This window comes from Cervus elaphus, chromosome 14, assembly GCF_910594005.1.
Source record: "Cervus elaphus chromosome 14, mCerEla1.1, whole genome shotgun sequence".
In the NCBI taxonomy this organism is placed as follows: Eukaryota; Metazoa; Chordata; class Mammalia; order Artiodactyla; family Cervidae; genus Cervus; species Cervus elaphus.
In genome coordinates, this window is record NC_057828.1 from 9,267,438 (window position 1) to 9,289,942 (window position 22,505).

The 22,505-nt window shown below is 37.7% G+C and overlaps 1 protein-coding gene across 2 annotated transcripts in view; it reads right to left on the reverse strand.

The window, feature by feature from the left end:
- LOC122707785 (complement factor H-like) overlaps positions 1 to 22,505 on the reverse strand; it is a 95,815-nt gene that overhangs the window by 26,900 nt on the left and 46,410 nt on the right. For both annotated transcript variants that reach the window (XM_043923645.1, XM_043923646.1), the window contains exons 13-17: positions 10,398 to 10,580; positions 4,091 to 4,267; positions 3,117 to 3,302; positions 2,827 to 3,006; positions 282 to 461 (exon numbers count right to left, since the gene is read on the reverse strand). In XM_043923645.1, the coding sequence (XP_043779580.1) occupies positions 282 to 461; positions 2,827 to 3,006; positions 3,117 to 3,302; positions 4,091 to 4,267; positions 10,398 to 10,580 (906 nt within the window). The remainder of the gene's footprint in view (positions 1 to 281; positions 462 to 2,826; positions 3,007 to 3,116; positions 3,303 to 4,090; positions 4,268 to 10,397; positions 10,581 to 22,505) is intronic.

Sequence of the window (22,505 nt, forward strand, 5' to 3'; positions counted from 1 at the left end):
AATCAGAAGTAATGGCTTTCCTGTGGAAATGAGCACACCTACTGGCCAGTAGTTATTTTAAAGTCACAAAGTCTCTGAGTCATTTGTCACATAGCTGACTAAGGCACATTATACAAATAGTATTTAGACACAGTATTTTGATTAGCTTCTAAATTACCTTGCAGATGAAAAATATTTGTAATGATAAATAGCTAAATTTCCTTGAAGGACACAAAGATACTACTTTTACAAGTTAGAGAGAAATAGAATACATTTTTAAAACATTATGGACAAGAGATTACCTTCTTTGCAGGTTACTTTAGGATCCCATTTTCCATTTATACAGATTGAGTGTTTGAGTTTTGATTTTCCTCGGCATTGGTAACTTTTGTTGGTGTTGTGGTCATATTCAATTTTATGTGCTAGTTCTCCATCAGGTAGAAATAATTTTGACCCTTTACACTTCTTAAGTTCATCTGTTGCTATAAAATGAAAACATTCCCTTGAAAAGACTAATTCTAAAGAACCAAATAGCTAATAACAAAAAATAGCTATGGAGTCAATTCAAAGATGTTAGAATTTATGCCTACAAATCCCACCAGCCAAGTTATTGCTGATCAAATTGCATGAGATGAAAAAATTATACATGAACCTGAGTCCTGCATCCAGTGTTTAAAATTTCAGAGAAAATACCCATCCTAAAGATTTCTGCATTTGTGACTGGAATACTTTTTGATGATCTACATAGCAAATAGTCATCACATGAATAAATTTGATCCCAAACATGAAATCTTACACAAATGTTCATATAATCTGCTTTTGACCTTAAGCATCTCTGTATTATTTTTAATTCACAATCGTAAAACATGAAGATAAAAACAACTATCTGTGGACATAGCATACCAAGCTGCTATTTTATATAAATATTTTCAAGAAATGTAATGAAACATACTAAGAAAATTATATCCAAGGTGTTTTGTATATAATCTTAACTTTTAAACAAATCTTTTACCTGATCACCAAAAATGAACAAATATCTGGAATAGGAAAACGGGTAATTAAAGTTACAACCCATCTTGTTTATACACTTAGAGTCTTTGAGACACTATGTTATGTACCAGATCATTCAAAAATCCAATATAAAACCATGATAACAATTTTTTTTCTAGCTCCAGGATAAGTTAAATATGGACTAAGAAAGCTTTTTATTTCAAAAATTCAATGCAGGCAGAGGTTCTTTTTGAATTTGACAAAATATCAGGATAGGTCTTTGGCAGTATATGTTAATGATTTGTTCATCATAAAGATTAAGTGAAATAAGTAAAATAAGAAAAACTCAAGTAGTTAGTCAAAGAAAAGTGATGATTTCAAAATGAAATTTTGAAAAGATACAATGAAATAAGGAGATGAATTGAAAACACACTAGAGGCTTGAGAATTAGCCTTGTTTCTAAGATTTGCTCAGAGTGATGAGGGACACAAAGCCAGTGGTATTCTTCAAGGTATGGTGACTGAGGAAGATGCATACTCGAAATGAGAAGTGGCTGCTGGCAGCATCCTTTGATGGGCTGGTTTCTGGGAGGAAAGCAGATTTATATTTTTAGGAGAAAATAAACATAGTAGGAGAATGACAAGTTAGACTAGACAGAGTTACAAAATAAACCTTGAGGGGGAAAACTGGAATAAGGTCTAGTATAGCAAAAGGAGACTAAATTAAACTGAATACAGGTAGAGGATTAACCTTTGCAAGGAAAACTCTGAGGCCAGAAGAACAATAATTGAAGCAAACATTTTGACATAAGGTAGAATGAAAGTTAAATGAGGTGAGGTCATTTGAGGAGATAGAAGAGGACAAAGATGGGGTTTGGTCTTGAAAAACTGGCAATACCTAGGACAGGAATCTGTTCATAAAAATGTAGGGATTAATAAGCAAAAAGTGTACTGTTTAACTAAATAAATTCCTACTGAATGTCTCCCATCTGTCAACTGGTCTTTTGAGTATGGGGATTTTGACATACTGTCGGCGAAAAAAACAGCTATCTGCCCTGCCCTCACTCAGGGCCTGAGCCTAAGCCCTACCTTCTTCTTGGAATAACTAATGACTAGAAATATAATGAGTTAATAGGCCTGGACATCCAGGGCTCTCTTTGAATGCGGAGCCCAGGAAAATTCCAAGAAAGAGTCTATCCCAAGAGAAAAAAATGAAAGAAGGCAGCTAAGATTGATTCTCCTCATCAGTCATCAAAGACTCGGTCATCCAAAGGTCAGGATGAGTCTCTTACAAGGAAATGTGTCAGGGCAGGTTCCTGGCCCCACCCAAAGTGCCTCCCATGACAGAGTTACCTACTAACAGGGCGGGCTTGAACCCACCCTCCACAGCACAGAAGCTTCTCTTTGCAGAATTTGAAACAGACTGAGAAATTATCATTTTTAGAATCTTGAGAGAGGCAAGATTCCTACAGAAATGTATCAAATGGGTATTTCCTCAACTCTAATTCCTGGTTTCAAATGTTCTAAAAGAAAGAGTATCATACAAAAGCAAAAATGGCATTTCTGCAATGATAGTTGTATTTTCCTGGTAACTAGTACTCACATTTTAATTATATGAGTACCTATCAGTAAGATTAGGCTTCATACTTGTCAAGATCAACAATGTTAATATCAGGACAGAAAGATGGATAAAATTCTATTGCTAGTTTATATATTTCCTCTTTAGACACATATTGAAGTATAAAAGTCAAATGCTTGGGATCATTATAATTTAAGATCTGGCATTTTCAAGGATAACTCTAAATTTCAACAGAATGGCTGCAAATACTAAAGGTCAGTTTGAGATGTGTATTCTGACCAATGCACTGAGGAGGCTGGGTCCACTCTCCACTAATACACGTGATAAATCTGGGTCCAATCATTGCAAATGCTTCTCTGCAACTGAACTCTACTGAGTCTCCATGGTGATAAGGAGGGACAGAAGGCTTGACATCGCCGTGATCAATGTCAGGTATATCTTCACAGATACGCTCCTCCTCTGAAAATCCACAAAAATATGTTCGTCTTTAAAATATTACTTAAATGTGTATATGGAAACAAATAAAAGTATTGATTTACTTTTAAATATTGCTATTTTCAATACATTACCAATACACACGGGTAAAGCTGTCCATTCTCCATCAACACACTGAATTTTATGAGAACCCTTCATCAGAAATCTGGGGTTGCAAGCATATTCCACGACCTCATTGTGTGCATATTCTTCTTTGTGCATTTCTTTCCCTTTCCCATTGAGAAGAGGAGGAGGTGGAGCACACGATTTTACGTTCCCTTCTGTAGAAATATTGTGTAAATTATGGTTACATTGTCTGTCTTATAACTGAAAAATCCAGCTAATGCAGAAATTTATTTTGCTAAATGATCTTTTGTTTATTATATAATATAGTTTAGCATTCTCAAACAATGAAAAAAGAATAGTGCTTACACAAGCCTCATGTTTACCAATTCTATTACTCATCTTGAACTAGCATATTGAAGTCTGTGTTTGCTCAGAAAGCATGTTCATTCTCCAGACATGCTAATAGGTATGCAAGTCAATTACTCAGTCTGGGTGTATGAATTACAGCAATACTTTTATTCCACAGAAACACTGCAGGTAAAATTTTTGAAAAAATATCATTTGAGAGAAGCATTTGAACAGTTTAACTTTGATTCATATGATTTGATACATGTGACTAAACTGACTATAAGCTACTTGAACACTGTATATATTTACCTGAGGACACTAGAGGTAAAGCCCACATTATATAAACTCTCCAGTATTAATGGTGGAATTGCAGGAAAAAGAAAAACTGACAAGAAATCCTGCCAGCGTCAGGTTCCTCATGCATTTCTGTGAATTCTCCACCACATATTTCAAGAAGCACCTGGAGGTTAATTTCTTAAAGAAGGAAAACTGAGGTATCTACTACCCAGCATATGTCCTTGGTGGGTATATCTCTGGCTTAATGCATTAGATTATAGATGCACTGGAAGTGGACAGAAAATTAAGAGAGGGAAATAAAAAGGTTGATATCTGAAATCTGAACTCTTGCTCCAACAACTGTCAGATAAATATTTACCTTTACACTTTGGAAGTTTAGGGGACCATCCAAAGTGGTAACACTGAACTGAATCTGCTCCAACCATAATACGGCCTTGACTGCAGGAGAATTTCAGCACATCTCCAACTTTAAATGTTTCTTTTCTGGGATAAGCATTTAAGTATGTATCCATTTCAGGAACAGTGCATTCTCTTTCTATTGAAAAAGATAAATAATTGAGTGAGATCACTTAACCATTCCAAAATAAATATTATTTGTGTCACATAAAACGAGGTGCTGGGACTGCATCCACAGAGGGACACCACACTAATGCTCTTCCTTGAAAAACATTACATGTTAGGTTTTATACACCCTCTGCAATCATCGGGACTTTTGGAAAATATTAAAGTATTGAGCAGCAACATATGTGTCCTGGTAATTTATTTGCAAAGTCAACTTTTAATACTGGATCTGATTTTATCACTGACATTTACAAAATATAATGCTACTTTTTTGGTCTCAAAATGTATAAATATTCTCTCAGAATAAAAAAAAGATACAATTTTATAATTGAATACAAATGAAAAAATGGTATTTTAAAAAATATAATTGGGAAACTAGAACACACAAGAGAGACATTTCTCTTGCATTTGAGTTACAGGTACAATAAAAATCACTTAATTTTATCTACAAGTGTAGAAATCAAACTGAAACATGAAACAAAATGAGTAAACATGTTCAAGGTCACATAGACATATTCTGGGTGTCTTGATTATGTATATGACAACACAAATATCTAATCTTATTGTACTTATAAATGATCTTAACTATTAATATATGTTTAATTATTCTGATTCATTTTAAAAATGTGCAAATTTACCATTGAAAATGTGTAAAATCTATGAAATTTGTGACATTGCTGTGCGTGGATTAGTCACTCAGTTGTGTCTGACTTTTTGTGACCCCATGGAGTGTAACTGGCCAGGCTCCTCCGTCCATGGAATTCTCCAGGCAAGAATACCGGAGTGGGTAGTCATTCCCTTCTCTAGGGGATCTTCCTAAGCCAGGGATCAGACCCCAGTCTCCTGCATTGCAGGTAGATTCCTTACCATTTGAGATACCAGGGATTGATACATATCATCAAAAATTGCATTATTCTTATTTGGAAACTTCCTATTGCTAAATAATTTATAAACTTCAAAATTGGAATTTAAGAATTAGAATCTCACCAAAAAGAAGCATCATACTATCTAAAATTCTTCAAAGATTATCGTAAAATTATATATAAGCTAACTAGTTTTATAAGTAATGCCTCCTCCCCCAAAATCAATAACTTTGTTTCTGCTTTTGTTTTAATGTTGAGTTGTGCAGCTTAGATGAGAGGTTACTCTTGATGAGAACCATTGGGATTCCTTTCCTAAAATTCTATTCCAAACTTGCACATAGCAATACTTTTAATGGTATGTGACTTTGTTTACATATTTTGTGCTTGTCTTATGTAAAATTCCTATTTTATCATACTGTGTAAAATGCTGCTTTAACAACAACAAAAAGATCTTGGCATTAGGCTGTTTTCCAACTGCTGTCATCACATAGATTGACTGAAGGAAAGCCATGATTATCTTAAAAGCCTTTCTCTTAACTTAGAATTGTTAATAACTCAGTCATGTCTATCTCTGTGATCCCCTGGACTGCAGCTCGCCAAAATCCCATGGAATTCTTCAGGCAGGAATATCGCAGTGGTTAGCCATTCCCTTCTCTAGGGGATCTTCCCGACCCAGGGAACCAATCCAGGTTGCCTGCAATGCAGGTGGATATTTTACTATCAGGTGGCTCAGAAATTTTGAAAGTGATGATGTAGTCTCTCAGGCATGTCTGACTCTTTTTGACCCCATGGACTATATAGCCCACCAGACTCCTCTGTCTGTGGAATTCTTCAGGCAAGAATACTGCAGTGGCTTGCCATTCTCTTCGCCAAGAGTTCTCTCTGACCCAGGGAACGATCTGAATCTCCTGCATCGCAGGCAGAGTCTTTACCATCTGATCTTTTTTAAATAAGCCAATTTTTTTGCTGCCTCAGCTGCTGCAAAGGCGTGTCTCTGCTGATGAATGTTTTCCAGGCTTTCTTTGCATAGACGTCTTCCAAACTAAACTTGACCCTCAACCTCAGTCCCTCCTATTTCCTAAGCACATGGAATCTTTTGTTTCTAGAATACGCTTATTTGAACAACATAATAGAAATATCATTACTTTTTGGTTAATTATTTGCCTTAATTCACCTTTTTTTTTTTTCCCCTTCATACTGGCATGAAAGCTTTTGAAAGGCATACCACCATCCTGCACTGTATTTTTCACAATTTTCTCCTAGCCAACTTCTGGCACATATTAGGTGCTTGCTGACAGCCTGAAAAGTGAAATTACCTGGGCTCTGGACACTGTTGAACAAGCCAGCCCGTTTCTATAACAAGCTCCCCCTGTGAGTCTGTCTGAAATCTCTGTGTTCAATCATTCTACACTGCCCAGTGTTCCTTCTCCTCCTTCCCCCATGCACCATTCGGTCTCACATGACTTTGTCTCCTTCCGAAATGAGAACAGGAACCATCAGCACCTGCTTCTTTCCAGCATTGGATTTACACACCCATTTTCCCTCCTTCTCCTGACAGGAAGTTGCAAAGAATCCAGTTGTCACCAAGTCCAGGGCTTTCTCAAAAGTGTTGATTCCTCTCCCACCTCCTTCACAGGGAGCCTGTGGTCAGTCTCTGCCTGCCTCCCTCTCTGGCTCATCCTCTTCAATGTTCATTACACTCTCATCTTTCCCATTAAAACAGAACATAATTCACTGAGCAATATATCCTGAACCTTTTGTTCTCTGCCACAAGCAAGCCTTTTGAAAGAGTTATGTCCTCATGCTGTATTGCATTTCTTACTAATAATTTATTTAGCAGGCTGTACGTAGGTTTTTCCCTGTCTACTCCATCTGAAACTGTCTCTGTTAACAATTATTGTTGGCCTCCATGTAGCCAAATCCAGCACATTTTAGTCTTTTAACCTGACATATTAACTGAATTAGAAATATTCATTAGTATAACTATTCTAATGTAAGTAGATTACAAGTTCCTTGAATGAACTTTATGGTAAGCATTATGACAAGAAGATTACATGAATAATTTATTTTAATAACTGACAGATCTTTTGAAATATTAGAACATTTCTAACTATTAAATCATTGTACAGACTCAGAGGAGTGAACAAACTTCAAATAGGTCATTGGTCTTAGATATATACTTAGATAATGGTGGAATTGGATATAGAAACATTTCAGGCTGATTCCACAGGAATTACTGTTAGTCAATTTGTTATTCCTTATTATTATATCCTTTTCTTCTGTCCACATCTATGAAACATTCATTCTGACATTTTTTTCCCCTAAGTTTTCTGGGTCCTCCTTTCTTTCTGTCCACTTTGCCATCTATTCTTCTTCTCTCAGACACCTCAGTGTTGGAGGCTCCAGGACTCAGTCTTGAGCTCTCTTCTATTTTCATTCTACATTCTTTTCCAATCTGATGCCATCGTTTACAGAGTGATAATCTCACATGTATACCTCCTGGCTAAACCCATGCGTGCAACACTGTAGTTGACGTAGCCAATGTTTATGGTCCCCGTCGGCCCGAACACAATGTGTTGAGGTCAAAGTTGTGATGCTCTTGCGAGAGTGTTCTTTCTCCTGCCAGTACCACCGACAAAGTCATTTCCATTTGCCTGCTTGCTTATGAGAAATAAAATTTTCTCTCATTGAGTAGAATCCGCCCACCTTGATAGTTTCCAATATTGCTTTGTTGCCAAAGCTTTGCACAGAACTCGTCCCTTGACTTGGGACAGTCAACATCCACTCAGCTTACCAGACACTGAAGTCCTGTTTCCAACCCTGGGAAAAACACATCTGATTGGCAAACCTAAAAGAGATCCATGTCATTGTCCTCTGCTGCTGTTGTTAAGTCACTTCAGTTGTGTCCAACTCTGTGTGATCCCATAGACGGCAGCCCACCAGGCTCCTCCGTCCCTGGGATTCTCCAGGCAAGAATACTGGACTGGGTTGCCATTTCCTTCTCCAATGCATGCATGCATGCTAAGTCGCCTCAGTCGTGTTCGACTCTGTGCGACCCTATGGACAGTAGCCCACCATGCTCCTCCATCCACAAGATTCTCCAGGCAATAATACTGGAGTGGGCTGCCGTTTCCTTCTCCAGTCATCGACCTCAGAATTTGTCAAAGTCGGAAAATAAAAATCATCTGTCAAGAGCTGCTTAAATTAACATTCAAGGTAGGAGGTATAAACGGAAACTCAGGAGCAAAATACTAGAACAGGTTGCAAGACCCTGTCATTTTGGTATTGAGTGAGTCGTTGGACTTTAAAACTTCCCCTCCTTACAGTTTACATTAAAGTAGAAGGAAGCATCATTCCTTAAAGATGATTCTAGATCAGCATAATTTGGTAAAAATAAAACACTCTGACAATTACTGTTAAATTCTGTTTATCTTGAAGGAAAGAACATCTGGAAAAGAGCACCCACTGTAGCATGCTGCTTTATTGGACCAGCCGTCTTGACCACATACTATGGAGCCTGTGCTGCGTCCGTCTCGGTTCTCATACCCATTAAGACATTCGTAGCCCAGCCTGTCATTCAGGCTGAACCACGTGCCATCACTTTTGGCTCTGGCCTTCTCAAATACTGGCCTGTCACAGGATTCTAAGGGATAATGGGATTGCGATTTCATTTCTAATATTATTTAGTGGGCAATTTGAGTCTCATCTCAAGGAAAAGGGCTTCACCAATTAGTATGTATTAATCATTAAAAATAAGCCAAGAATACTAGTGATATACCACTGTCCTGAAATAATTACTCAAAATGAAAAAAAAAGTATATTTCTATGCAACGTTTTCTCAACACTTAATGTCCCTGAATTATTTATTTTATGATCATGTTCCTGAATTTAATTATAGTTATGCATTTTTCCAATGCTAGCACTAAAATAAGTCATTACAGAAGTATTGTACTATTTTCATAACAGCATTTTCTGAATTAATATGCCAAATTTATTAGCAGTTGTGACATATTTGCCAGAGAAAACTGAATTGAAAAAAGTAATTTTCAAAAGGCAAGTTAGTTTTTAAAGATTCTATAAAATTTTTAAAATTCACATGCTGATTTTCCTCTTCCAACTATATTTCTAATAGTTGTATATTCTTTTATACTTATTAAGGTTGAATACAGACATAGTTTTTTTATTTATAGCTATTTACAAGAAAATACATTAACAATCTGTTTTCACTAACACCATAGACTGATGTTAATAAAGGTTTAAATAATTTACTTCAAATTTCATAATGTGTTAAAGCAAAATTATACTAGTAAAATAGAATAATAGAGACTTTTTTTTATAAAAAGCATGTTCGAATAGAAAATTATCATATATCAAAATAAAATGTTTGATATGTGCAACTTTTTTCATGTTGAGGGTGTACTGCCTGTAGCAAGTATAGACACTGGAAAAAATAAAATGAAAACAGTAGAAATGGATATTATAAATACCCACTTCACTTAAAGTGAATATGTAAAATATCACTTCAAAAATATCACTGTGTAGTTTTGGGATGAACAAGACAAACTCATAAATTGTTCTTAGAAATCTTCATAAACATCTATGTGGTGCCTCAGGAAATACTTTCAGCACAGCAGAATTTGGTCCTGTCTAGAAGTGTTTCTCTGTCTCCACTAACTAGACATTTATGAAGATTTCCTAAGAGAGAATTTTTCACAAGGCTAACTATCCTAGAGACTCAAACATATGAATTATATATCATGTTATTTCATGTTTATGCACTATGGCCTCACATCTTTGCTTAAAAACATAACTTTTAGGCTTAAGAGCAGAGACTCTGGCTTAAGAGTCTCCTAAAATAAAAACAGATGCAATCAGCATAAAGATCTCAGCTGGAAATAAATGAATTTATCCCAGAATAGAGGTAAGGCTCTTAGCAAAATTAATTTTTAGTCACAGGATGTTTTAAAGCGACAAAACATTGAACTAAATAGTACAGTGATATTCTAGTCCACTAGTAACTAATCATTAAAGGCAAAAAAAAGTGAATTATATATTTTCCAAAGCTTTGTAATTGATCTTTTCAAATACAGCCATGGAATCACAAAATATTTCATATGACCCGGCCCCAGCAAAAAAAAGAAAAGAAAAGAAAGAAAGAAAAAAGGATAAAGAACAAAGTTAAAGAGTACTTCTGTATAGTTATCATCAGGATAAAGAATACTAAGATAATGAATTACTTACTAATGCATACAGGTTGAGCTGACCATCCATTTTGCAGACATGTAATTAATCCTGATGTCTTACCATCTGCTGTTACATAACCTGGTTTACACTTATATTCTGTTTGTTTATTTAGGGGATATATAAATGCAGATTCAGACAAAAATCCATTCTCAATTCTTACACTGTTTTTCGAACATGTTTCTAAAAGGGAGAAAGCATAAAGAAAAGGTAAGCATATATTTGATACACATTTTATAAGGATCCAAATAAGGTAATGATACAAAAAAGGTGAATCATTTATGACTATAAACCAAGAAAACTTCTAATGATTTAAGGTCCTGTGTAAGAGAAAAACAAACAAAAAAATACTATGAGTTTCCAAAGATATTAAACCAAAACACTTGATTTCTATGTTCTAGAACAAAGCAATTTAAAATACTCCAAATCTGTTCTAGGATATTATTAGCAATCCATTTGTTTAAAGGATCTGGAATCCCACAGCATGTCAGAAATCTATCAGCAATGGGTTTCCTTTCCTGGGACTTGTTGAAAGTATTGTCTAGTCTGGCTCTCTTACACAACCCAAAACACAGATCAGGTGATGATCACAAAATCTTCCACCATAGTGACCCCAGCCTTTGTCTCTGAGAATTTGAAATGTGTCATCAAAACTGGGTGCTTAAAGCCATATCAGTACATGGAGTTCAATGAAGATGACAAAGATCAATACATGAATTCATTCTACTAAGGACAAAAGATGTTCCTTCAAACCATGAATAACTAAACTTTGTAAAGTACAATTCTGTCAACTACTAGATATCTTCATCGAATTCAGCTAATTTTTTTTTTAGTACTTCACAGATAAGGAAGAAATCAAAAGAGAAAACTTTGAATATTTTGAATTGAATGAAAACAAAACCATGATAAGCAAAGTTTTCTATGATTTATGATATGACCAAAAGTGTGCTGAGGGGAATTTTAAAATTAAATAGCAATAATAGTAATGATAAAGACTGATAATCAATTTTTGCTTTTACTTAAAATTGAAAATTGAAAAGCAAACAAACCCAACACATATAATTTGGAAACAATACTGTGATATTAGTAAGAGAGTGGAATAGGCCACCTTGACCTCTCCTTCTCTCCACATATATTCTGAATTAACAGCTGTGTGTGTTAATTTTAGTCAAAATAAAATTATTTTATTCAAAATAAAATCAGTAGGTAAGAAGTTCTACATTCAAGGCAAGTGAGAAAATGCCAAAATTCTAAGCGGCAGGGAAAACTAAGACACATTCCCACAATAAAATCCATGCAGCAGAGCACCATACAATTTGAAGGGAACACTCAACTCCCAGCTTCTCCTGGAGGAGCAAAGAGTTTGATCCACAATCTCGGTCTCTGACTTTGCAATTGCTAGTCCAGGGTCAGGCTTCCAATTAGCCTGCCTCTGGGAGGCCTAGCATTTCCAATCTCCTGGGATCACAGAAATGAAGTGGCAGTTATGAATCTGTACCAGCACTTCTCCTAGGTTTTCGCCTAGCTTAATGCAGAGTAAGCAACTCCCAGTTTCTCCATTTAAGGAGTCAGATGGGACATCTAGATCTTGTGCTTTTCCAGCTCTGCCTGAGGAACTGGCTTCTAACTAACCTGTCCCTGAGAGCTGATGAAACCCAAAATTTGCATGGTGCCTGGGGATTACAGAGAGCTAAATCATGGTTCAGAAGGCACAGGGTGTGAAGCAGCATGCAGGCATTTGCCACAGCTCCTCTCCCCAGTTCAGTGCAAAGTGAGCAAGGTGATAAACTCCAATTGCCTGCTCCACAAGTATTCTGACTTGTAGATCACTGCATACTTTAGACTCCTAGAGGAGGCTGACTACAAACCCAGAAGTTTGGCTGAGCAGAGAGGTTAGAGAGGCACCCAAAATTCTGGCCAGGCTGATTGAAAAGGCTGAATTCTGGAAAGGTTCTACTTCTGAGGCCAGTCTGTGAAGACTAGGATAAGTGGATGTTTAGTCTAATGCACAGATATCCACACAGAGAGTCAAGAAAAATGGTCAAGTGAGAAGTATATTCAAATGAGAAGAACAAAATATGCATTGCTTTTTATCCCGACCCAACAACAGAAATTGGACATGCACCCACAGCAAACCTGACTTGGAGGGAGGTGTGGGCTCTATACCATACAATGAGATCCACGATGGTGGAAGAGTAGGTGCACGTGGAGTACGTCTCTCTCCACGGATACGTCAGGGATACACCTCCAGACACAGAAGATCTTGCAGAATGACAGCTGAGAACCTAACCACCGGAAAAGAACATATAGAACCACACAACACTCAGCAGGACAAAGGAAGGAGGGCAAAAAAGAGGAGAGTGAGAAGAACTGGATCTGCACCTGGGGTTGGGGAACTGAAGCAGGAACAGAGCTGCAGGGGAGGGAAATGTTTGTGACAGAGGTGAAGCATTGAGGCTGCTGGAGAGTGAAGCAGCTGATCTGTGTGAGTCTGAATGGAGTGAGGATCACACAGATGATCCTTGCCACAGCCACACATACCCCAGACAGGGACACAAGTCCCCTAGAAAGTGTTGCAGCTTGGAGCTGGAACATAGAGATTGGAAAGCAGTCCCAGGGCAAGGTCTGCTGTTGACTGAAGGGAAATGGCCTGAGGAAACCTGATGGAGAAGATCACAGTGGGAAATGCTTATGAAGGAAAGCCAGCTAACCTGGAGGCAGGGTGATACTGCTGAGTCACACACAGAGGATGGGGCCATCTCTGAGCCTCTCTCTCTGCACATATCAGCACCAGACTGCAGAAACAAAGCAGGGAGGGTGGCCCTTTAAGGACCTGATGTGCAAAGCAACAGAGAAGGACCCCAGCCAGGGTGATCTTTAAGTCCCTGATGCGATGAACAATAGAGAATGACCCCAACAGGGGGGCCCTGTAAGCACCTGAAGGGGTCAAGCAACAGAGAAGGACCAGCCAAAGAGGCCCTCTGATGGCCAGGTGCCAGAAGGTAGGAAAAGACTCTAATAGGGCCATAGCTCCTGGAGCTGAGTCCACCTCCATGTTCAATCCTCCCTGGGCAGAGCTGTCAGAAGCTAGGAAAATCCCTAATAAGTCACATACCTCCTGACAATAGCCACCAGCTATGTATTTGGCATTGCCAGGGTTCCCATCATCCAAGCTCCTGTTCCACTCCCATGCTCATCCTCCACAAGGACAGAGCAACCGGAGGCTACGAAAAACCCTAAGGGCCCCATATTTTGTGCTGTCCTAGCCCCTGGCTCCCCTGAGTACCTGGTACTGCCAGGGCCCTTGCAATCCAAGTAGCTGCACCAACTCCACATTCCGTCCCCCCGGGGCACACCCAAGTCCTCCAGGGGAGCCTCAGGAGCAAACTCCTGTGGACGACTCACATGCAGAGGTGGAGATAAAACCACAAGTGAAATCCAGGGGCGGGTGGCTAAGGAATAAAACTAAAACCTTCTCTCCAGTGGTACAAGCTGAAGATTGAATCCAGATAATCAACTGGCAGACTTTGTGTCTATGGAATATATAAAGGACAATGAGAGTTCCTGCAAAAGAAAACACACTAACACTGGTAGATGTGGACATTAGAGCAAGAACACGCAGGAGTAGGATAGATTAGAGCCTGAGCTGCCCCCACAAAAGTTCCAGACACCAGCCCAGAACTGGAGGGCATCCTAGGGAGGTGAGGTGGGCTGTGACTCACAAGAGGAAAAGGATGCTGACAGCTGATCCAAGAAAAATATTTATTATTTTTATATTTTAACTTTTTTGGTAGTTGCTACTGGGTTTTTACCTTTTTTTTTATTTTGCTCTCTGTTGCTCTATTTGTTGATTTTAATACTACTATTAAATCTATTTATGCTTTTGAGAATTTTTTTAAATTACACTTTTAATTTCCTTTAAATACTTCTTCCTCTACATTCGTGCTTTGTGGTTTTGTGGTTTTTTCTCTTTTTAATTTTTGAAGTTTTTAAAAAAAATTTATTATTATTTTTCCACATATATTCCTTTGTTTGCCTTTCTTATTCTTTTCCTGTTGTGTTATACTTTAATATATATTAAACTTATTTATCTACCTCTTTTTAAATTTTCTTTTCTAATCTTTCTTTCTTTCCTTCCTTTTCTCTCTTTTTCTCACTATGTTTATTAGTCTGCTTTGCTTTAGTTGCTTTATTCCCCACTTGACACATGGCTTTGGTATTGTTTTCCAGTTCATGTTTTTAGTCAGTTTTGTTAATAACTAGTTGATATCATCTTTGCTTTCATTTGCTCAATGGATCAATCTATTCTACTTTCTTCTTCTTCTTCTTTTTTTTTTTTTTTTTTGGTTTGTTTGTTTTACACTGTTGTTTTTTTTTTGTTTTCTTTTTTTCCCTGTGTGTATATGCATGTGTATATATCTCATTATTTTTGTGAATACTTGACTGATTTTGTATTTGACATCTGTCTGGGGTGTGAATTTTGTTTCTTGTTTTAGTGTGTTTGTTTTGATCCCCTTTAATGCCATTACAAGCCACCTGTGGATTCTCATTCCCCGCCCCCACCGCCCACCGCCCCCCCCCCCCCCCCCTCAGAGATCAGGCCCAGAGTCTTTGGAGTGGGCGCACTGCCAAGACTCTAGACTGCCATAAGACTCCTACCCCAGGCAGTGTCTGTCAGTGAGAACTCCCATAAAGGCCTCCGCTGTTCACACCTGCATCACCCAACTGCCAGCAGAACCCAGTGGAGGAGGCCTCACCCAACAACCAACACGATGAAAGACAAACCCAGTCATCAGCAAACAGGATTCCCCTCACAAAGCCCTGCCCCTTAGAGGGGGAAAGAAACACGATGAAACACAAAACCAAGTCATCAGCAAACAGGACACAGTCATCAGCAAACAGGATTGCCACCTCACAAAGTCCTGACCATTACAGGGGGAGAAAAAAACATGATGAAACACAAACCCAGTCATCAGCAAACAGGATTCCCCCTCACAAAGTCCTGCCCGTTAGAGGGAAAAACAACTTACCTCCTTTCACCAGAGTACAAACAAAAGTCACACCCAAGAGAAGCCTACACAAACACTGGCACAACCTTACACACCATGGGCAGAAACCAAAAGGAAGGAGGAGTTCTACCTGAAAGCCTGAGAAATGAGACCTCAAATGCAATAATGGAAAAAACAAAAAGGTGGAAAAATATTGCTCAAGTAAAGGAATAAAATAGAAGCACACAAGATTAAAAAAAAAAAATACAAAGAGGAAATAGGCAAAATACCTGAAAAAGAATTCAGAATAATGATAGGAAAGATGTTCCAAAACCTTGAAAATAGAATGGATAAAAAGCCAGGAAGCATTCAACAAATTAACACAATTACCAAGAATATAGAAGAAATAAAGAATAAACCAACAAAGATGAATAGCAAACTTATGGAAATAAAAAATTCTCTAGAAGGAAACAATAATAGATTAACTGAAGTGGAGCAATGGAAGAGTGAGCTGGATGATAAAATGGTGGAAATAGTTGCTGATGAGCAGAATAAAGAAAAAAGAATGAAAAGAATTAAGGAGAGTTTTGGAGACATCTGGGACAGTATTTAACACACCAACCTTTGAGTTATAGGAGTCCCAGAGGAAGAATAGGAAAGAAAATCACTGAGAAAAATTTTGAATAAATTATAGTTGAAAAATTTCCAGCATGGGAAAGGAAATTGTCAATCAAGTTCAAGAAGCACAGAGTCCAATACAGGATAAACCCAAGGAGAAACACATCGAGACACATGCCAATCAACAGAGATTAAACACAAAGAAAGAATATTAAAAGCAGCAAGGGAAAAGAAACAAGTAACATACAAGGGAAAAGCCATTCAATTAACAGCTGATCTTTCAGCAGAAATCCTGCAGGCCAGAAAAGAATGGCAAGATGTATTTAAAGTACTAAAAGGGAAAAACCTACAAGAAAGATTACTCTACCTGGCAAGGATTTCATTCAACATTGATGGAAAAGTTAAAATCTTTACAGACAAGCAGAAGTTAAGAGAATTTAGCACCACCAAACCAGCTTTACAACAAATATGAAAGAGACTTATATTTGCAATAAGCATAACACAAAGGAAAGACCTTTAAGGAACACAAAATAATTAAGAAAATGTTAATTGGAACATATAGCATTATATTATATTATAATAGGAAAATGCTAATAGTAATATACAAATAATTACTTTAACTGTAAATGGATTAAAATCTCCAACCAAAAGACACAGATTGGCTAAATGGATACAAAAACAAGATCCATATACATGCTGTCTACAAGAGACCCACTTCAGACCTAGAGACACATACAGACCGAAATTAAAAGGATGGAGAAACATATTCCATGAATATGGAAATAAAAGGATTTGGAGTTGCAATTCTCATTTCTGACAAAGTAGACTTTAAAATAAACAATATTATATGAAATAAAGAAGGGACATTATATAATGATCAAGGGATCAATCCAAGAAGAAAACATAATTCTAAACATTTATGCACCTAACATAGAAGCACCTCAATGCATAAGGCAAATACTAACAAATATAAAAGGGGAAATTGACAGCAACACAATAACGGTAAGGGATGTTAACACACAATAATGGTAAGGGATGTTAACAATGGACAGATAGTCAAAACAGAATAGTAATAAGGAAACATAAACCTTAAATGAAGCATTAGACCAAATGGACCTAATCGATATCTTCAGAACTTTCCACCCAAATGCAGAAGAATGCACCTTCTTCTCAAGGGTGCATGGAACATATTCCAGGATAGACAATATCCTGGGTCACCAACCAAACCTCAGTAAATTTTAAAAAAATTTAAAAAATCGAAATCATATGAAGCATCTTTTCTGACCACAATACTATGAGAATAGATATCAAATAGAGGGAAAATGGTAAAAACACAAACACTTGGAGATTAAACAATATGCTTTTACATAACAGACTGGTTCCTGAATAAAGCAAAAGGGAAATCAAAGAACTCTTAAAGCAAATGACAATGAAAACACAACAACTCAAAACCTATGGGATGCAGCAAACAGTTCTAAAAGGGAAGCTTACAGGAAAAAACAAGGAAAACATCAAATAGACAACCTAATTTACACCTAAAACAACTCGACAAAGAAGGACAAAAAACAAACCCAAAGTTAGTAGAAAGAAAGAAATCCTAAAGATCAGAGCAGAAATAAATGAATAAGAAAGGAAGGAACAATGGTAAAGATTAATAAAACTAAAAGCTGTTTCTTTGCAAAGATAAACAAAATTGACAATTAGGCAAACTCATCAAGAAAAAATGGGAGGAAAATCAAATCAACAATATTAGGAATGAGAAAGGAGAGGTTACAACAGAAATACAGAAATACAAATGATCATAAGAAGCTATTATGAGCCAATAAATGCCAATATATGCCAACAAAATGGACAGCCTGAAAGAAATGGATATATTCTTAGAAAAGTTCAATCTTCCAAGACTGAACCAGGAAGAAATAGAAATTATGAACAAGCCAATTACATGAACTGAAATGGAAAATGTGAAACTCTCAAAAAATTAAAGCACAGGGTCTGATGGTTTCACAGGTGAGTTCTCCCACACATTCAGAGAAGAGCTAATGCCTATTCTTAAAAAAAAAACTCTTTTGAAAAACTGCAGAGGAAGGAGCACTTCCAAACTCATTCTACACAGCCATCATCACCCTTATACCAAAATCAGACAAAGAACACAAAAAAGAAAATTACAGGCCAATATCACTGATGAAAATAGATGAAAAAATCCTCAACAGAACACTAGCAAACAGAATTCAAAAATACATTAAAAAGAGTACACCATGATCAAGTTGGGTTTATCCCAGGGATGCAAGCATTCTTCAGTATACACAAATCCATCAATGTGATATACCATATTAACAAATTGCAAGATAAATTCATATGGTAATCAAAAATGAAAAAGTGGGGAAAAGACCTAAACAGACATTTGTCCAAAGGCCTACGATGGCTAATAAACACATGAATATATTCTCAACATCACTCATTATTAGATAAATGCAAATCAAAACTACAATGAGATATTACTTCATACCAGTCAGAATGACCATCATCAAAAAGTCTACAAACAATAAATACTGGAGAGGGTGTGGAGAAAAGGGATCCCTCTTGCACTGTTGGTGGGAATGTAAATTGATCCAGCCACTATGAAGAACAGTAAGGAGAGTCCTTACAAAGCGAGGAGTAAAACCACTATATGACCCATCAACCCCACTCCAAGGTATGTATCCTGAGGAAACCAAAACTGAAAAAGACACATGTACCACAATTTTCACTGCAGCTCCATTTACAACAGCTAGGACATGAAATCAACATAGCTGTCCATTGACGGATGAAGAGATAAAGAAGCTATGATACATGTACACAATGGAATATTACTCAGCCATAAAAAGGAATGCAGTTGAGTCAGTCCTAAAGAGGTGGATGAACATAGAGCCTAGTATACAGAGTGAAGTAAGTCAGGAAGAGAAAAGCAAATATCATAGACTAACACATACACATGGAACCTAGACATATTGTGCTGATAAACCTCCCGCACAGCAGCAATAGAGACACAGACATGAGAACAGACTCACGGATCGGCTGCCAGGGAGGAGGTAGGGGGTGGGATGTATGCAGAGGGTCAGCATGCAAACTTTCACTACCATATGCAAAATAGACAGTCATCGGGGATTTGCTGTATGGCTCAGGGAACACAAACCAGAGCTGGTAACAACCTAGAAGGGTGGGGCGGGCAGGGCTCTGGGAGGGATGTTCATGTGGGAAGGGACATGGGTAAATCTATGGCTGATTCTTGTTGTGTTTGGTAGAACCCAACATGATACTGTAAAGCAATTACCCTTCAATTAAAAATAAATAAATACAAAATAAACAATCACCCACCCCCGAAATTCCATATGCCAAGGGACCCAGGAGGAGGCTCACTCATGCATGCATGAGGTAAAAGGCAGACAGATCTCTGTCTTGACTGTGATGCCTGCAGTGGCTCATAAACCATCTCAATTCCCTCTCAGCTGCACTCCAGGAGCCCTGAAAAACCTATCTTAGAAAATTATGCAAGGAGCTAAGTCCTTCTGTGAAAGTCCAGGTTTTCACAGGAGGACTTCTGTCTGCTTCATTCACACACCTTTCCACCCTGCGGCCAGATCCCTGTGGTGACAACTGACTCAGAGGGAAGAGCAACCTTTGGCAGGCCACCAGGGAGCGTGCACAGAAATTTGGCTTAGATCTGTGACCCAGAACAAGAACACAAGATTAAGATATAGTGCTACTTTGGGGGAAACAAGGGACAGGCTGTCAGTACCATTTCTGGTGCACTAATGTATCTAGACTAGATAGATATAGAGCACAGAAATTCTGACAAAACAGGGATGAGAAGTGTCAGCAGGTGCAACCGTAGAAGATCTGAAATAGCTGCAGCATCTCTAGCTGGGTTGAAAGAAATTGTCTCTCACCCAAAGAAGACTGGTACATTAATTAGAAAATAGCACCACAAAACTTCCAGAAACATGAACTCAAAGTATCATTATACCAACAAAGTGTAAAAATCTTTAGTATTCACCTAGGAAGACTGGAGATCTGTGATTTATCCACTGAAGAAGTAAAAATAGCTGTTTTCAATAAATCAGTGTGCTATAGAAACTACAGTAAGATCGTTGAACAGAAGCAGGAGAACAATTAACAAATGAATGATAAACAATGGACAAAAAAAGCAGTTTAATGAAAATATACAAATAATAAAAAAACAGAAACTTTGGTGCTGAAGGAGAGCCAAGGATGAAATGAATAAATTCATTAAAGAGCATGGACCACAGAGTCAAAAAGGCAGAAAAACACTGTGAGATAAATGACATATCAAAGTTATCCTGTCAAGGGAGATTAAAAATAAATTTAAAAAAAATTTTAAAAACAAAAGAATGAGAAAGAACAAAGAAAGGCTACATGATCTATGCCACATTGAAAACAGAACTGATTTGCAAATTACTGAAGTTTCAGGAGGAGAAAAGGAGATGAGGAGGAAATATATTTAAGAAGTAATGTTGAGAGCTTCCCAATTTAAGGATGATATTTGAATATCTAAGTTCAGGAAGCTTACAGGTGACTAAACCAATCAACTTAAAAAATCCTCTACAACACACATTGTAATAAAGTTGGAAAAATCAAAGACAAATAGAGAAGACTTCAAGCAGCTTGAGGAAAACCAAACAAGCTAACAAAACAAAAACCTTGAAATTTACTAGGGAGCCCTCATTTGGATCTTAGCATATCTCTCAGCAGAAACCTACTAAGCCAGGAGAAAGTGGGATAATATAGTCCAAGTGTTGAAAGAAAAAACTGCCAAAGAAGATTTGAAAATATCGTTCAGAAAATAAAAGAATAAAAGATTTCACCAGACCAGCAAATACTGAGGAAACAGAACACAACTAGACCTTCCTTGAGGAGGGCATGGCAACCCACTCCAGTATTTTTGCCTGGAGAACCCCACGGACAGAGAACCTGGGGGGCTGCCGCCCATAGGGTGGCAAAGAGTCAGACACAGCTGATGTGACTGAGCAGGCACACAGACCTTCCCTACTGAAACACTAAAAGGAATTATTCAAGCTGAAGTAAAAGAATGCTAATTCATTCCATGAAGATACCTAGTACACTGGTAAATTTAAGTGCACATTCACATTCAGAACACTGCAGTACTTTGATATGGAATGTTAAACACAGCTATTTAAGAGTTAAAGTACAAGAATATAAAAATTACTATAGCTACAATAATTTATTAAATTAAGTACACACCATAAAAATAGGCAAATCATGACATCAAAAAAGATAAAATGGAGAAAGGTAAAAGGAATGAGATTTAATATGTGGTTGATGTTCATATATTATCAGCATAAAATACACTGTTCTCTCTGTACAGTGTTTTAGGTAAATCTCATGGTAAACAAAGCAAGAATCCATACTAGATTCACAAATGGTTAAGAGAAGTTTATTAAATGTATACTGCTATAACAAAAATCATGAATTCACAAGGGCAAGCAGTCAGAGGAGGAAAGGAATTAGGAAACTATAAAACATCCTGTAAAAAACACACATAATATTAATACATCCTTATCTATCAATAGTTACTTTAAATATAAAGGATTGCATGTGTGCATGCTAAGTCACTACAGTTGTGTCTGACTGTTTGAGACTCAAAGGACTGTAGCCCACCAGGCTCCTCTGTCCAAGGATTTCACAGCCAAGAATACTGGAGTGGGTTGCCGTTTCCTTCTCCACTGTTTTCTTCTATCTCAATGAAATTCTTAAGCAATTACTATTAATTACTTATTAGACAAATCATCCAAATCTATTATTTGGGGTCAGTAACTGAAAATTATTCTCTGTTAATATTTTAGACCTTTGATGTCTATGTCCCTTGAAGTCTCACGTTGCTGTGTTTGCATTTAAAGAAGCAGTCACTCCCTCCAGTCTTTACAGACTGACTTGGGGAGGGAAGTACACTGTCACACTGATGGGGATTTTGAGACTTTTTCAGACCTTTTTTAAGGATACACCAGTCCCGTGTACTATATTCCTCTTGGGAGAGAAATTTGAAGCTCGTATGCTTCTATCAATGCAGCAAAGACAGCTCTGTGCTGCTTCCCTGGGGCAATGCCAAATGCTCACATCCGTGTGCTTTCTCAAAGACCCACGGGGACAGGCTGGCTTCTAGATGTCCCTCAGGTCATCTGCAAAGGCTTGGATGCCACCGTGGGGCCCTACACAGGGAGCTGGCCCTGGGGAGGGGATGTGGATGAGATGAGGAGCCCAGGGGTGAGCAGGACCACAAGCACAGTGTCTACAATGGTTTGGGGCTCCCTGGTGGGGTCTCCACGTGGTCAGCAGGACCCATGTTCCTTGAAGAATTCTAGCCCTGGGGGCTGTGCTCCTGGCCTCTCCCCACACCCAGCCACGCAGGTGACCCCAGTGTCCTGGACAAGGGGAGAGAGGAGTGCGCTGGAAGATGAGGACCCGCCCTTGCTCAGGCGCTCTCATC